The sequence below is a fragment of the Oryctolagus cuniculus genome, chromosome X (assembly GCF_051225735.1).
Source record: "Oryctolagus cuniculus isolate XC-2025 breed Fujian yellow rabbit chromosome X, ASM5122573v1, whole genome shotgun sequence".
Lineage (NCBI taxonomy): Eukaryota > Metazoa > Chordata > Mammalia > Lagomorpha > Leporidae > Oryctolagus > Oryctolagus cuniculus.
In genome coordinates this window covers 740817-757771 of record NC_142888.1, presented here as the reverse complement: position 1 = coordinate 757771, position 16955 = coordinate 740817, and the positions used below count along the sequence as shown (strand labels likewise).

General features: G+C 39.6%; 1 protein-coding gene across 9 annotated transcripts in view; it reads right to left on the bottom strand.

The window, feature by feature from the left end:
- MOSPD2 (motile sperm domain containing 2) overlaps positions 1 to 16955 on the bottom strand; it is a 74498-nt gene that overhangs the window by 40119 nt on the left and 17424 nt on the right. For 7 of the 9 annotated variants that reach the window (XR_016228340.1, XR_016228341.1, XM_008272358.5 and 4 more), the window contains exons 3-7: positions 12482 to 12637; positions 10822 to 10908; positions 8434 to 8588; positions 5335 to 5395; positions 3142 to 3180 (exon numbers count right to left, since the gene is read on the bottom strand). Coding sequence is in view for 7 of the 9 variants with exons in the window: in XM_008272358.5 (XP_008270580.2) it covers positions 3142 to 3180; positions 5335 to 5395; positions 8434 to 8588; positions 10822 to 10908; positions 12482 to 12637 (498 nt within the window). In the remaining 2 variants the exon portion in view is untranslated. The remainder of the gene's footprint in view (positions 1 to 3141; positions 3181 to 5334; positions 5396 to 8433; positions 8589 to 10821; positions 10909 to 12481; positions 12638 to 16955) is intronic. The other 2 variants (XM_089324789.1, XM_089324790.1) reach the window with 1 other exon arrangement.

The window sequence follows — 16955 nt, the reverse complement described above, 5'->3', positions numbered from 1 at the left end:
GACTGGAGTGTTTATGGGTATGGGCCCATCATTCCTCCTCTCCTGTACCTCTTCTTCTGGGATACTGCTGAGTGAAGGGCTTTCTGGGTGTGGACTTTGAGAAATTCCTCCCAGGGCTTTATCAGCACAGTGTTACAGAACTGAACGCTCACCCCTGGCAGCAGGCTGCAGAGACTCACCCACAAAATTATAGGACAGGGCATGCTTTCATGTTCCTTGCCTCATTCAACCATGTGAACTTCTCATTATTTTCCTTCCCCTCCCCCCAGCTCTCCCCAGACTGATGTCTACCTTTTTACTTTGCAAATCCATGAACGTGAGGTATTTGTTACATAGTGCTGCGGGGATGTGTTCCCTAGTTTTTATTCCAAGTCTTTGCTCCCAGCATGAGATAAGAATTCAAAGCAGAGGTATAAGTAAGGTGCACAAATGTGAACAGGATTTATTTCAAGTGAGGGTGTGCATACACATTTGGGTGAGGAGAGATACTCATCATGAGAGGGCCAGCATAAAAGAGAGCTGCCCACAAGGAGAGAGAGCCAGAGAAGGCAAGAGAAAGAAGGCCAAAATGGGCCATTCCCTTGTCCAATGGTCCCCTTTAGGGGGTGGGGTGGTGCCCTAATTGAATATACAAATGGGGTGGAGTTTGGGAGTTCAGTGTGTGAAGTCTTCTGGGAGCTTCATGGTGTCTCTATGTGGAGCTCAGCTTACATGTGTTCGTCATGCTGTGTGCTCTTTCATGGTGTAGGGGATACTCAGGTGCGTTGTGGGAAAATGGGTGTACTGGATTGGCACGTAAGGGAGTGGAGTTAAAGTGCAGGGCTGTGAGACAGAAACTGTGGGAAAATATTCCAGTTTATTTCTTCCCCTAATTTCCTGCCTATTCTGCATTAGCATTAGGTCTTTGAATGTTCTGGACTGGGGTTTTGTAGTTTGCATTACACATGTCTTGAACTCTTATTAATTTTATTTTGAAATTATTTTATGCTTTTGATGCTGATATAAATGAAGTTCTTTAAAAGTACATTTTTGGATTATTCATTGCTAGTGTATTGGAATAGAACTGATTTTGTGTTTTGACTTTGTATCCTACAATCTTGCTGAACTTGGTTCTAATACATAACTTGGTGAATTTCTTAAAATTTTCTATAGGATTATGTCATCTGCAAATAGAGACAGTGTTATCTCTTCCTTTCCAGTCTGAGTCTGTTTTGTTTCTTTCTTGCCTAACTGTCCTGGATAGACCATCTAGTATAATGTTGCATAGAAATGGGGAGAGCAGACAGTCGTGTCTTGTTCCTGATCTTAGTGGGGGAAGCATCCATTTTCTCACTGCTAAGTATGATGCTGGCTGTGGGTTTTCAGAGATGTCCATCATCAGGCTGAGCAAGTCCTCTTTTGTGTACCGAAGAATTCCCCTTATCCAAAGAAGTAAGGTCTTCTGCTTCTGGGAGGTGATCTTTATGCCTGATAGGATTGTTTTTGTTTGCCTGGGGACCTTGGGTCACATAGGAAGAATATGATTGAGGGTGGGAGCATGCCATGGCTGAAAAGTCTACCTGGGATTTAGGGTGGGGCTTTGAATCAGAGATCTCACTCAGCCTCTGGAGGGACCACAGACAGATCCACCATGTGGGCAATCAATCATGCCTATGTAATTAAATACATTAAAAGAAACCTGGACACTGAGGCTTGAGTGAAGTTCCCTGGTTGAGAATACTTGATGTGTACTGCCACATATGGATGCTGGTGAAGTAAAATGCTCTGCATCGGGCCCCTCCCTGGACTCGGAGCCACGTTTCATATTCCACGGCTGATTCTAATCTGAATCGTAATCATGGGTATAAAAGCTTTCAGAAAGTTCAAGGAGTACCTTCAGTTCATGTCAGAGTTGACTGTGGTCTTGTGTTGCTTCAACTCTTTGCTGCTGACTTTGTAGACTGCTTTTATATCATGAAAGGGCACCGGATTTTGTCAAGTGTTTTTTCTCTGTCTATTCAGAGGATCATGTAGTTTCCCCCCACTTTAGTTCTATTAATATGGTGGATTATATTGCTTGATTTTCACAGGTTGAACCAGCTTTGCATTCCTGAGATAAATCTCACTTGGTCATAGTGTATAATGCTTGTTAAATGCTATTGGATCCAGTCTGCTAGTATTTTATTGAGGACTGGTGTGTTTATGTTCCTAAGGGATATGGTCTGTAATTTTCTTTCTCTATGATGCCTGATATTAGGGTTATACTTGCCTCATAAAGAGAGGTGGAAAGTATTTCTTCTTTTTCACTTTTTAGAAGTTTGCAAAGGATTGGTGTTGATTCTTCTTAAATGTTTCACAGAATTTACCAGTGAGGCCTCATGGGCATGGGCTTTTTTTGTGGGAAGTTCTTTCATTACTAGTTCAAGTTCCTTTGTTATCCTTCTACTCTGATTTTTCTTGGGTCAGCTTTGGCAATATGTGTGCTTCTGAGAATTTGTTCATTTCACCTAGGTTATCTAATTTCTTGACATACAGGTAGTCTTAGTATTGGCTTATAATCCTTTCTTATTTCTGCAAGGTCAGTGGTGATGTCCCCTCTTTCAGCCCACATTTTAATAATTTAGTTGTACTTTTGGCATTATTCATCATTTAATCTGTATTTTTCTCTGAATTCCACACAGGGCATGCACCATACAAGCATTGTTATCATAAGATACCTTTTCAATGGCTTTGAAAAATATATATCATGACTGTCAAAAAGGTCATGGGACTGCAGTGACCTAGTGTTAATTTCAGATTTGTCCCACTTTCTTCCTCAATGCCCAAAGCCCATGAGGAAACCCAGCCAAGGCCTGCCTTCTCTGACATACTCTATCTATTGGATAACAGACTGAAGCAGGTGGCTATGGTTTTATCTGAATAGCTGAGTACCTTGAGGCTGTTTTTGAAGAAGCCTGGCGGCTCTCGCTGAGCCTGGGAATGGACTGTTAGCCCAGTATGCTTAGGAACAGCTTTGAAGTGTTCCAGCTCCAGCCTCTTAGGAGTGTACACCAAGTACAATCAAAACATTTTTAAAATCAATTGCAGAAATATGGTTAAGCTGGCAAAGAAAGAAAGGAAGTCAGACATTTTGTTTCAGGAAGACATAAATAAAATACTCACCATTCATTATCCAAGGCATATCAAAGATGACTATTTTTGCTGAAAGAAGAAAAAAAATTCATTGAATGTGACTTAGTACCTCGACAGTACCATCACTTATCCCTGGCCTAGAAAAACTGGTCACCTGAATGTCAGTAGTAAGTGAGGCTGCTGAGTTTTAGTTCAGTGACGTGTGAGTGGTGCAGGAACTGGAGCAACATCTCACCCGAGGGAGAGGCCCACCCAAGAGCATGGCTTGTGGAAAATCAGTAATGCACTCGCGCTGTCCTTTGGCAAACAGCCTGTTCTGTTCACCTACTACTTTTGTTATTTGTAGAAAGGTACAAAAGAAAATAGTGCAGTGGCTAAGTGGAGACTTTGGCTGCAGCATGTCACATCAGTGCTGAAGGCCACTGAACCATAAAAACACTTCTACGTCTAATCTCTCGTTTCAACTGTAATTTTCCAGATTATATTGTCAAAACGAGTCTCACAGTTACCCATATCCCTTTTAATAAATCCTATGTTTTAAGAAACAAAAATAGTTCTACTTTTCTCAATATTATGAGCTCCAGGAAGCCAATAATTCCAAAGCATACAGAAGTTGTATTTGCACACTGAGTTGGATATATTAAAAAGCTCTATTAACAACTGTGAGAAAGAACCACGAAACCACAAAGGGGATTGTTGCTATCAATTCACTCTTCTATTCAAGCTGAATCAAAATGTAACTTTGTAGGACAAGTAAAGTACAAATGAGGAATAAGGATCTGCTAAGGGGTTCCGTGACGCTTGTGATGCTTAATACGCTAGTCTTCTTCTGGGGAGTGTGAAAAGGTCTGGACTCAAGATTTTAAGATACAATAGCTATATTTCATGACCGATTTGGAAGCACAATCAATTAAAGGTGCCACAAAAGTCAGTGTCTGCAAAAACTACATTATGCAGGCAGACATATATATTATCTCTAGTTTATTGAAATGAATAGCATTCATCTTTATATAATCCATGAATTTATTAATAATTCTCCCCAAAGAATCTTAGATACATTTAATAAAGTAATGATATTCATACTATTCCTGAGTGGCTCTTCACAAATTCCTTTAGATAGTTCAATAAAAAGTAGATATTTTCTTTTGATTTTGTTCCTAAGAGAAACGAGCTAATAAAATGGGGTGGTGATTCCCTAGTGACGGCTAAGTGGCACTACTCTGCAAGATTTAATGATTCATGGCACATGGCAGATACAGCAAGAATTCCTAAGGAACAGAGATCCTAGAGGTTCCAACCTGGACACTGCTGGGCATTCTTTACCGAAAGATATTCATAAATGCTCCTTCGGCACAGATGGAAGTATGGGCTTAGGTGGCACTGCCATCATGCGAAATTTCTATCTGCTCCTTACTCCACTTTAACAGTAACAGGAAAGCAGGCCAAAAGATGATGTGAGGATTTGGTGCTTTCGTGTCCCCTGCATCGTGAGTTCCAGAAGACTCTAATGGTGATTTTCGCCAGGAGTATGCCCAGGAAGATCCATGACTTTCTACTTTCTGATGTCCCTGCTGCTTTTCTTCTGTCTTCACTTCTGTCCTACTGGGCTGAAGTATATTCGACTATTTACGTGGGTTGGCCTCTTGTTTTCCCTAGGGGGAACCTATCATATGAATCCAACAAATAAAAACTGAGTACACTGGAAAAGATTTAGGAGTTTGTCATTCAGGTAATGAATGGAAGAGTCAGAAGTAAAAACAAACTCAGGCGCGCTAGTCAAGGATTCTGTTAATGGCAACTTTTAATAGCAATTCGTGTACTTTGTGTATCAATAGTGCTTATATGGTTACATGCAAAAAGTTCAATATGATAAATATTGTTTTCAATGAATTTATAAAGTGAAAGATTAGTAAAAATAAGATCATCTTGGAAATAAATGTGTATTTTAAGTATGTGTGTGCATTCACGTTTCATAGGAGGTCATATATATAGTTGAGAGTTTAAACTCTTAAAACTCACTGTAAAGGACAACAACTACTTATGAGAATTTTTCCTCCTTACCTATCAGGATATGCACCCATTCATCTAAGAACACATTTAAAAACTCTTCATCAGAAAACAAAGTTTCAGGTATGAAAGTCTATAATAAAATGCTTCACAATTCTCAGATATTGTCTACAATTTCAATATATTATATTTTTTATAAAGGAGTGAGTTACTTACAGAGGTATTTAGGGTAATAAACCTTAAAGCAGTTGATGATAAAGCGTACAAAGTCCATGTCCTAAAATAAAGATTAAATCTTTAAGACTGTCCACATTAGAGAACTTTAAATTGTACATTTCTAAAGGTGACATATTAAATACAAATAATATAATAAGTAAATTCTTTTAAAAATAAGCTGAATATAAATGCCTATATTCCCAAGGATTAAGGCTTTTAGGTCATTAAGCTTTTTATAATCACTGGCCTTATAACTGAGTTAAAGGAATCAGATGCTTCGTGATGCTTTAAAATTATACACATCACCTCAAACTAGTTACATCCTTAAGCTGCTAGGCCAACAGGGCATACAGTGAATCTAAAAGCAATCCTCACAGAGAAATTCTAGAAATCTTTTCAACAGCTACAGAATTATTGAAACAAACATGGAGCATATAACCTATTTGTATATAAATTCTGGCATTGTATTTGCTTTTAAAGTTAATTTTTATACCTTATAACAACTTCAAAAATATATTTTCTGAATTAACAACAGCTACTATGATCACATGGGCCTGCTGTATCTACTTTACTTTCAGTTTCTTTCCTTTTATTTAGGGACCTAGAATCAGTGTTTTAGTTTCTACTCAAGTATTGTTCATTGTCTCCAATTTCTTGGAGACTTTATTAATATAGCTGACTGGCTGGTTCTATGGCTTTGAGCACAACAACAGGAAATTAGGTCACTAGGGGTATTATTCATATTTCATTCCATGTTATTTCATGGCACTGGCTGATTCACTAATTCTAAACAGCCATCTTATAAAGTCTGTTTAAAGCTATATGGAAGGTACAACCAAGTAAACTTAAATGCAGCACAATTACTGAAAGGCCAGTTGTCCTAGAGAGCAGAGTCTAAAGTCATCCCTGATGTGAGTTGCAGCATCTTTAATTGCAGTAAACAGAAAGTAGGTGTCCTTAATTATCTTAAGTATTGATTATGGGATAAATCCTAGTATATAATAAAATCTTTATAGCTAATCATTATATTCACTGTACCTAGAGCTTCATAATTTGTAGGTAAGCAAAGGTCAAAGCAAATGGCTACAAAGAACCAGTTATTCAAGCTGATTCGATAGGACATCACTGCTCTATGTTTATTAATGGGTACTACTCAAAATAGCTCCATGAAACCCTGTGCCCTGCATACTATGAGGATGTTTTTGAGGATATTATTTGTCTTGTAAAATGTCTTTCATAAGAGGACCTCTGAAAAACTTTTATTTCTAGCATAAGTCTTTAGGAACAGATACACTTCTCCTAAGGCACAAGTTTTTCAAGTAAAGATCCTGAATAATTTTAAGTGAGTCCATTTTTTTCACATAGTCAGCAAAAAGCTTTGTCAAATTGGTGGTCCACTTCTATTGATTTCCTTATGTAGTGCTTTGTAATTCTGTATACATCTTTATAAACTGACTTAATCCTTTGTGAATCATGAGAGGGTCATGTATAAAAATAAATTATCCAATGAGATTTGAGTATTGTAAAACATTAATCATGACTGAAATACTTAGTAATGCAAAGAGATCTCATTTACAAATTAAAGATGATGAGATGTAATATGGGGAGCCTGAAACAAATCAGGCAGCTCAAGTCAATTCCCTGCCCTTGTATTTGACAACAGAAAACATCAACCTCTATTTTCATGATTCTGAGTTAATAATTAGGAAACAATCTTACACAAAGAATAACAGAATCATGATTTTTTTTTACAGAATGTTTATTTAGGCAATTTGATTTTGATTATAACATTTTACTCTACTTTAAAACCCACTGACATGGAAACTAGGTTGGAAAAATTCAGGGCAATGTATTGAAAAAAATCTGTTGTTTTTCACTGCAAAAAACTTGTTAACAGTCCTTTCTAGCCTGTTACTTTGCTTAAGTATAAATTTTCTTTTTCTGGAGTATGTATCACCATATTATAATCATATCTTTTTTTTTCGTTTAAAAATTATCCTCCAATATCATTACAAATACTTTAAAAACACCATTTACACAGGCACGCACACACCATCAGTTAGTGATGGTACATTTACACAGGCACGCACACACCATCAGTTAGTGCATCATAATTCACCATCTCACGGTGCTGAGCATTTACATTTTTTCCCTAATTCCCACTACTTTAAACAACACTCTGAAAAAACATTTTGGAGCACAATGCCTTTTCTGTACTTGGGATTATTACTTGAGAATAGACTTCCAGAAGTAGCTGCTAGGCAAAGAGCATTACTACAAATATTTTAAGGTTTTAACACGCTTTGCCCAACAGATTTAAAAAAAAAAAAATTTCGTTCAATAGTGCCCTGGGTGGGTCTGTGAAGGCCACTTCATGGCTACCAGAATGAGCCACAGTTTAAACCTTGAGAAGCAACAATAAATGTGGCGACTGATCCTCACTGCTGCTGAAGGGTTGCTTGTTACCATGAAGGTCACAAAGGCCCAAAGGCCCAAATGAAAGGCAGGTAGGTTTTATCTATTTTTTCAGCTTGATATAATCAGAAGAAAACTGGTTTTCAAAGATAACCAAAACAAGCAAATAGAAAACCAATCCAAAGAAGGAAGCAAAAATCTCCACCGAAATCACAAAGTGTCGTATATGGAAAACTCACATGAACATCTTGTCACTGGAAACCACAGCAAGAACATGACATCAGAGATATCATACATGCCTGAGCTTCATATGCACTGTTTGCATTCTGTGTGCCAGGCACAGCGGCAGGGACATGGGACATTAGTGATGACTGCCAAGTTCATTGTTTCCATACTCCACAGCGCTCTGCCTAACTCCATGACCTCTCTCTTTTTCCTGAGTTAGCAGACAAGGAATATTTCTAGGAAATACACTGTATCAATGCCAAACACTGAAGCAAATTTAATTCTCTGAAAGCCCTAGTCCACGTCTGGCTTCACTCATAATACAAGAGGGAAAACAATAAATCCCAAATGTCAGTTCATTAGCTCAATTTTATAGCAATATTTGGTTGGCAAGGAAGACAGGAGGAGAGGGAAGAAGCCATTATAAGCAATGATTTTTGAATGAACAAAAATGCTTACTATGCTATTTAGTCCAGTATCTGAGAGGTCAAACATCACGGTTATAGGTTTCCCATTTTCTCTTTTAGCGTAACGTTCCAACCAGAATGCTATGAGCTTCTTTTTGTCCAAAATGGTTTTCTGGTCTTTTATATGATACTTCACTCTGATCCAGACTTAAAGCAGAAAGATAAAAATAAGATCCATGGAATTATAATATTACTCATAATCATATATGAAAGTGTGTGTGTATACACATGTATACCTCTTTTCCCTTGACATGTTTATTCATTTATAATTTATTCTGTTTTTTAGATTAAAGACATCTCTTCCTTCTTTGAAATGAGCAATAGTTATAGTTGGGAAGCCCAAATTACACAGTAGCAGATAAACTATGCTTCTTTCCCTTAGGAAGTAAACAAAGTTCACTTGCAAGTAAGGGGAAAAAGAAAATGCAAGAGAACAAACAAACCTAAAAGTGCTCCTCATTGTGCTTAACTAAAAATCAAGCCACTGGTTCTGTACAGCACCTCGGAGTACAGCACCGGAGTAGACACCCAGGGGCAGGGCAGGCATAGGCAGGTGCCATGACTGTGGGGAGGCAGGGGGAGGGCATGGCAAATTGCTCAGGTGATGGAGTGAAGACATGAAGTGAAGAGTGGTGAGAGAAGCTAAATGCAGACACAGGGGCTGGGGCTGAAGGACGCTGAAGAAAATGCTAGGGTGTTCTGCTTGTCTGTCCTGGGCAACAGCACAGAGTGAAGAGTGGGAGGGCACAGGAGGAAAGCCAGCTGTCTATGACCTGGGAAGAGACTGTGGTGAGGGTGCAGACGTTGAATGTCCCTCATCAGAAATGCCTGGGACCAGAAATGCTTTAGATTTTGGACTTTTTTTAGATTTGGGAATATCTGCATACACATAATGAATTTCATAGACAGCTTATACACATGGCCTGAAGGTAATTTATATAGTATTTTTAGCATACCTGCATTCTGACCATGATGTGTGAACATGAAGTCAGGTGTACAGATTTGGGATTTTAGATTTTTCTGATTAGGATGCTTACCCTGTAGTGGTTAGTGGCTGAACTGAGGAAGCAGCTGGCAACACTGGAATGGGGTCTGATTAAAGCCATATAAGGGGGCTGGCACTGTGGCACAGTAGGTTAAAGCCCTGCTCTGCAGTGCCAGCATCCCATATGGGCACCGGTTCAAGTCCTGGCTGCTTCACTTCCGATCTAGCTCCCTGTTAATGAGCCTGGGAAAGCAGTGGAGGATGGCTAAAGCCCTTGGGTCCCTGCACCCATGTAGGAGACCCAGAGGAAGCTCCTAGCTTCTAGCTTTGGGTCAGCTCAGCTCTGGCTGTTGTGGCCATTTGGGGCGTGAACCAGCCGATGGAAGATCTCTCTCCCTACCTCTCTTTTTAACTCGTTCAAATAACTAAAATAAATCTTCAAAAAAAAAAAAGCTATATCAGAGGAAGAGCCAGTGAGTGGGCCTGAGTTGGGACTACAGAAAGAGAGCAAATGGTGGGATGCGGACATTAGTTGGGTGTTGTACTGAAGGTGGCTGACAAATGGTGAGGTGGTACCAGTCGGTAGGTAGCTGGGTAAGTGCACGAGGCCTGGGGATGGTGTGGGGTCATCACTCTGTTGGAAGAGGTAGCTAGAGCTATCAGGGGCTTGGAATCATTCAAGGAGATTGTATCAGTTGGAAAACAAAAGAGGCCAACAAAGGAATGAAGCCTGGGAAACACACATTCTTTAAATGGGCAAAGAACAAAAATGAGAAAAAAAGATTAAGACGAGGAGGCAGCAATATGAGGACAATGCCAAGAGAATATTATTAAAATGCAATACAGGCCACATGCCACGCAGAAGGCAAGCAAGGCGAGTGCAGGACGTCTGTTCAGCAGGAGTGTGGATATGCTTGCCAAGGCCCACCCTCGGTACAAACCAAGCTGAGTTTGCAGCACATGGGAGACAAACACGAGGGAGTCAGCTGAACAGAGATGTCTGTTACTGCTCCCCCCGTTACTGTGCACAGTTCAGAAACAGCTAAGGGGAGCAGATTACAGGAGGCTTGAAAGGAAAAAGCCCACGGAGCAACCTTTAGTGACTGTCCAAGAGATTCTCTATAGAAATACTGAGTTGAATTATAATATTACAATCAGATTAGAAAGATAATGACTGAATTCAATTATCTTGGCCGTGTTACAGGATGCAGCATTCGCTTTTTCTGCCTACTTTATTATAAATACTTGACAACACACCATGAAGATGGCTCTAACCCCAATTGCAAGAGACTCAAATGTTTGCCCATATAGAAAAGTTCCGCGGACTATTCAGTTGAAATAGACACCTTCCTCTCAAAGTCTTGAAAAGCAGGCACATAAATTCGATATACTTACACAATTTGTTACCTTCTTTGTCATAGCCATGGAGATAAATACCACCAATTTCCAGTAACCATCTGGGAATGGAGGATTCAGTAAGATCTATAAGGTGATAAAACTTTGATCACAGACTATAATTTAGGGACCCCAAATTAAAACTCACAATGTAAAGGTAGTACTATGTAGTAGTTCTGGTATTTAAAAAGATATACCCTGTTTACATTTCTGGAAAGAATCTCTGGCAATAAAAAATGCGGTTTCCTACTAAGGAAGCAAACTACATAATGACACCAAGGTGAGAGAGAGAGAGAAACTCCATTTCCCTTGACATGTCAGCCATTAATCATATGGACACAGTTCTACACTCTGTTATTCATGTAATGGATCTGAACAAATATTACCACTATGAGACAACTTCAAGAGAACATGCCAGTCAATATCCAAACTATAACCTCAGATTTAGTGAAAACAAATCACTTTAGTTTCTGAAACCAAATGGTATTTTTCTATATAGTTTGCTATCCAGTAGACTCTCATACAGTTTTTAACCTGGGGACAGGTGGAAAAAATACTTGACAAAAAAATGCAAGAAGAACAAAGGGCCTGTCCAGGCTCTGGTGGGGCCTAGGACCAATACAGCAAAGCAGTGAATTCCAAGGCTTTTGTTTCATTTACCAGGGATTCTCTAAGAACTTTCAAAGATGTTATCTTTCTCCACTATTTATTACATCTCTGCTGTCTGCCACCAGAAACTTGCAATTCTATGTAGGAAAACAAGTATTATTGGGTTTAAAAGTTTTCTCTGTACTTAAGTGATTTAAAAATACCAGATTGACATGCCTTTGTCTCGTAAGTTCATCACTGTCAGTGGAAATTACCTATGGTGTTGTTTGCAATCCCATGTTTCCTTAGGTACTGCCCTACTCGTGGATTTCTTCTAGAAGTATCAAGAATGAGGAGACTATCTGCTCTAGAATTGTTTGTTGACTGTTTTGTATTAAGTCTTAAGACTCAGTTACTCCAACAGTTTGTCATCTCCAAGGCCAGGGAACCTTCCTTTATACCTAACGGAAGTCAGTAGTTAAACCAGTTTCTTGTTACATTCTTAGCTGGAGATAGACACCAGGTAACAAACTCCTCCGTGAAGAGTTCTTCAGACACTTGAAGACCATTGTAAAACTCCAAGATTAAAAACTCCCATTTGGGGGGAAAATTTCAAACTAGTAGTAGACCTAGAAATTAAGGGAGAAGTCTGTCACAGGCACCTTTGGGGACAGGCTGGCTTTTCTGGGACCCTCGATTCATTCAGCAAATCACTATGGAACATCTATCGGGACAAGGGACAAAAGACAGACAAAGACACCGGCACATAAGAAAACAGCATCTCCTTATTTCTGGTGTAGTAGTGAAGATGTTGTCTTGTTATGGTGTAATGGCACTGAACGAAACACAGAGCAGGACGCTCTGCTGAGAGGGAAGGATCTGAGTGTGATTCTACTCCCTGCTGATCTCGTTCCCTTAAGAATGTTCCCACTTATAAGACTTATCCATAAGCTATTCCTTTGAAGTATTATTGGTCTCTATGAATCTATGCAAACACACAAGCGGGTAAGCAGAAAACAATGCCCTTTAGGGCATTTAATGTAACCTGTCAAGGTTACATTAAACCACTTACCGTTGACACAGATTTCCTTCCTCCATTGAAAACTCTCATCAAGCATCTTCAGTGTTTCCTCTACAACATTATGTCTCCAAGACAAGTAGCTTTCAACCCAGTTATCATCTTGCTGTAGCCTTTCAACATCACGTGGGTCATATTTATCTGACTTTTCTAGGGAAAAAGCAGTTATAAATATCCAAGTCAGATAGATTGTGCAGTGAAAAATAACAAAAACTAATGCTAACAAAGAAAAGACCAGGAAGAGAGCTTAGCTATTGGAGGACAGACACAGGGATGTCACTCAGAAGAAAATGCAATGTAAAGGATTGATGTAATTTATTTTTTTTAAGATTTTATTTATTTATTTGAGAGGTAGAGTTACAGAGAGAGGGAAAAACAGAGAGAAAGGTCTTCCATCTGCTGGTTCTCTCTTCAAATGGCTGCAACAGCTGGAACTGGGCTGATCCGAAGCCAGGAGCCAGGAGCTTCTTCTGGGTCTCCCACGCGGGTGCAGGGGCCCAAGCACTTGGGCCATCTCCCACTGCTTTCCCAGGCCACAGCAGAGAGCTGGATTGGAAGTGGAGCAGCTGGGACATGAACTGGTACCCATAAGGGATGCCTGCACTGCAGGCAGAGGCTTAACCTTCTATGCCACAGCACCAACCCAGTATATTGGTAGAATTTCTAAATGTGAGAATAAAGTTATCTAAAGGTTGTAGGTTTATTTTAAGTAAGATACTGTAGATGTAAAAATATTAGACCACAGTAACATTATTTGGCACAATCCACTCTAAAACTATAAACCAACATCTGGGAAGATCAATGATGCTATGTAAACTTGAATTCTTAATCTAGTCAATGGAAAATGAAGGAATTTTATATATATAGAAGTAACTAAAATTATACCTAATAAACATGTTTGACAAGTGTCATTAAAATATAAACTAAATATAAAATGGAAAGCCAACCACCTTTGTAACTTATGTCAGACTCTGCAGCCAACATTTCCAGTAATTTATTGGAACAAACAATAACAATGATTTTTCAGCATCCAATCAAGCACATGCTATATTGCTACTAACCTCTACACCACACAGCCTTCTTTCTGTAGTGTTCTCACTACTCTTCTGTAGCTGAACTCTGCACATCCAAATCCAAATTCTATGGTTTTGCAAGACTCCTTCCAAATCCTTCCGCTTCCATAAAATTTTCCATGTCCAGATACAGTGACTTCCTTTCTGTGGACAGCTATGGGACTTACACTAAGCTTTGCTCCAGGCTCTTACCACTCTTTTATCTTGAAGTAGAGTTACTGGCATGCATGCCACGGTTCCCAAGAGACAACAAATAGAGTCTATATATCCTAAGAATACCCCAAATCAAAGGACAGCAGTGGCAACAAAGAGGACTTCAGTAAACATTTGCAACGGAATTCATCCTTTCTCATTTTTTTTCCCTCAGTTAGCCATACCCTCTCAAGGATCCAAGCAAAACACTTGGGAAAATTCCCTGGCGCCTTCATTTCCTTTTCTTTTGTGTGTCATTAGTTGCCAAGTTTTATAGATTCTATCTCCTCTCCTTCTGCACTGCCTTGTTTCAGGTCCTCAGAGATAATAGCTGAAAGGGCAGGGAAGTATCAAGTGCACTCAGGGAACTATCTTCCTTAAGTCTCAATTTCGTTATCTTTAAGCTGTTTTATACACTTACAGTGCTGTGTGAAGATCAGATGAAAAAGTATATATGAAAGCACTTAGAAATTTAAAGCACAATAAAATATAAGACGAGACCATAAATCATGCCTTTGTAGTGTTACCCTGGATATGGCTTTTAATATGTAGGCTTTATTTTTCTAAACTATATCATGAATGGTTCTGTAGAAGGTAAAGCTTAGAAGAATGTGTGTTTTTTTTTGCTCTGCTATTTGAAAATTCATCAGTATTCAAAGCATAATTTTTAAATTGTAAATGGCACCTACAAGCATGAATTAGACACATAAAAGCTCTCATTGTTTGCTATTGAGATGGCCCCCTGGAGAATCACTATCCAGGTGGGGCACTGGACCAACAAGGTGTTTGCCCTGAAACTACAGACTGACTTCATCCATTTTCAAGAACATTTCTGCGAAGCACCAGCGTTTGCAAAAAGCAGTTTATTTACCATTCTTTCACATAAAAATGGTGGTCTATGAAAAGGGACTAATTCAGTTAGCAACTCAAACATTCTTAGCATGCTGAAGTGTGTCATGTGTACTTCCTCACTTTGTCACACATGACATTACAAGGACATGTACTCGGCTGGCGCCGTGGCTCACTTGGTTAATCCTCCGCCTGTGGCGCTGGCATCCCATATGGGCACTGGGTTCTAGTCTCGGTTGTTCCTCTTCCAGTCCTGCTCTCTGCTGTGGCCCGGGAGGGCAGTGGAGGATGGCCTAAGTGCTTGGGCCCCTGAACCCATGTGGGAGACCAGGAGGAAGCACCTGGCTCCTGGCTTCGGATCAGCACAGCACCGGCCGTGGCAGCCATTTGGGGGGTGAACCAACGGAAGGAAGACCTTTCTCTCTGTCTCTCTCTCTCATTGTCTATAACTCTACCTGTCAAATAATTTTTTTAAAAAAGGACATGTACTCAAAGGTCAAGGGTTAATACAACTGTCTACTTCACTAGAGATTTATTAAAATAAAATTGGCTTTTTTGTTGTTTACTGAGAATGCTAACAGTGAAGACCTTGAACTGGGCCATGGAGCCAGCAGCTTTACCCACAGTGCTTCCAGGGAGTCAGTGCAAATGTCAACATAGTGAAAAAGGTAAATGGTATTTAGAATTATTTGACCTTACAGGCTTCTGAAAGTGTCCTGAGCACTCCCTAGGGTCCCTAGACTACACTCTGAATACCATTTACTTGAAACAATATTTGGCAAGTAGTTAAAAACTCAGTAAATATGAGCCATGAGAAGAATAAAACATTATTGTTGTTATCATTACTACTACCATTGCTAGTACTACCACTAGGGATAGTATAAATAAGACAGTGTTCTATTAATAAGAGATTTAAAGCCCACTTGTCTTTGATAGTTTTCAGGGATGCAGATCTTTGAAATCACAAATTTCCATTTATATTAAAGTGATAAATTATTATAAATAGATGCATATTTGCATATGAAGTGCTGGTTGTTAAACATTTAATCCTAGAAAAACAAATGGAATCAGAGGGGGAAAAAGAAAAGAGAAGGGGAAGATTGGAAAGGTGTTAGGTGAGAGAGGCAGGAGAAAAGTGGAGGCAAGATGGACAGAGGACCAGGAGGCTGAGGCAACAGGGGAAGGAGGATAGACAGAATGAGACAGAGAGATGAGGAAAGGCAGGCAGAGAAGAGAGAAAATAAAATGAGCATTCAAGGTAAGAAAAACAGGACCTGGGACCACAAGGCCAAGGATGATAATTAACTGTGCTTATGACAACATAATTTGCTACTTCCAAACACAGCTCTCGGAAAACAGTTCTCAGATGATTTTGAGTTTCCCGAAAACCAGTCCTTTGGTAAATCCAGACGTGCTGTGGTTTGAATGTGTGCCTCTAAAATTCCGGGGATGTCAGTGTGATAGTATTAAGAGGTGGGGCCTCTTATAGCTGACTACACTATAAGAGCTGCTCCTTTAGTAATAATATGAAAACCCTTATAAAAGAGCTTCGCATGCTAGCTAACTTGTCCTTCCACCTCTGCCACGTAAGGACACAGCAAGAAGATAATCACCACATACCATTTTTTTGGTGGGGAGGGGGGAAGGGGACACCAAAATAAACTTATTTTTGAGTTTCATTTTCCCATGAACTTTCTGAAGTACCCTTGTATAATGAGACTGCGCATGTCACTCTGGGTCTTGTTTTCTTCTCTGTCCAATGGAAATAAGGACTACCTGTGCAGAGTCTTGAGATCAAGAACACTGCAAATTACAATCACTACACAAATGACTTTCTATAAATATTAGAATGTTAACCATGAGGGGCCAGCATTGTGGTGCGGCAGCTTAATTTTCTGTCTTGACCCCAGCAACCCAGACATTCCGTATGAGTCCTGGCTGCTCCACCTCCGATCCAGCTCCCTGCTAATGTGCTTGGGAAATCAATGGGAAGTGGTCCAAGTGCTTGGGGCCTTGCCACCCACGTGGAAGACCCAGATAAAGTTCTTAGCTTTGTTCAGCATGCCCCAGCCCTGGCTATTGTGGCCATTTGTGGAGTGAATCAGTGGATGGGACATCTCTCTCTGTAACTCTGTGTTTCAAACATGAATGGAAGACTATATTCTAACTTACCTATTAAGTAAATTAAGTAGTTAAGAGAATCTTGAAAGTACGCTACGGTTGAAAACACAAAAGTATTCTGATAACGAGAACCAGAGAACATTTATTAACTGGGGAATCATAATGTCTCAAAGCTGCAAACACCGCTCCAGATCATTATCGTGGTGTAAAACAACTTAGGATTTCTCATTTCT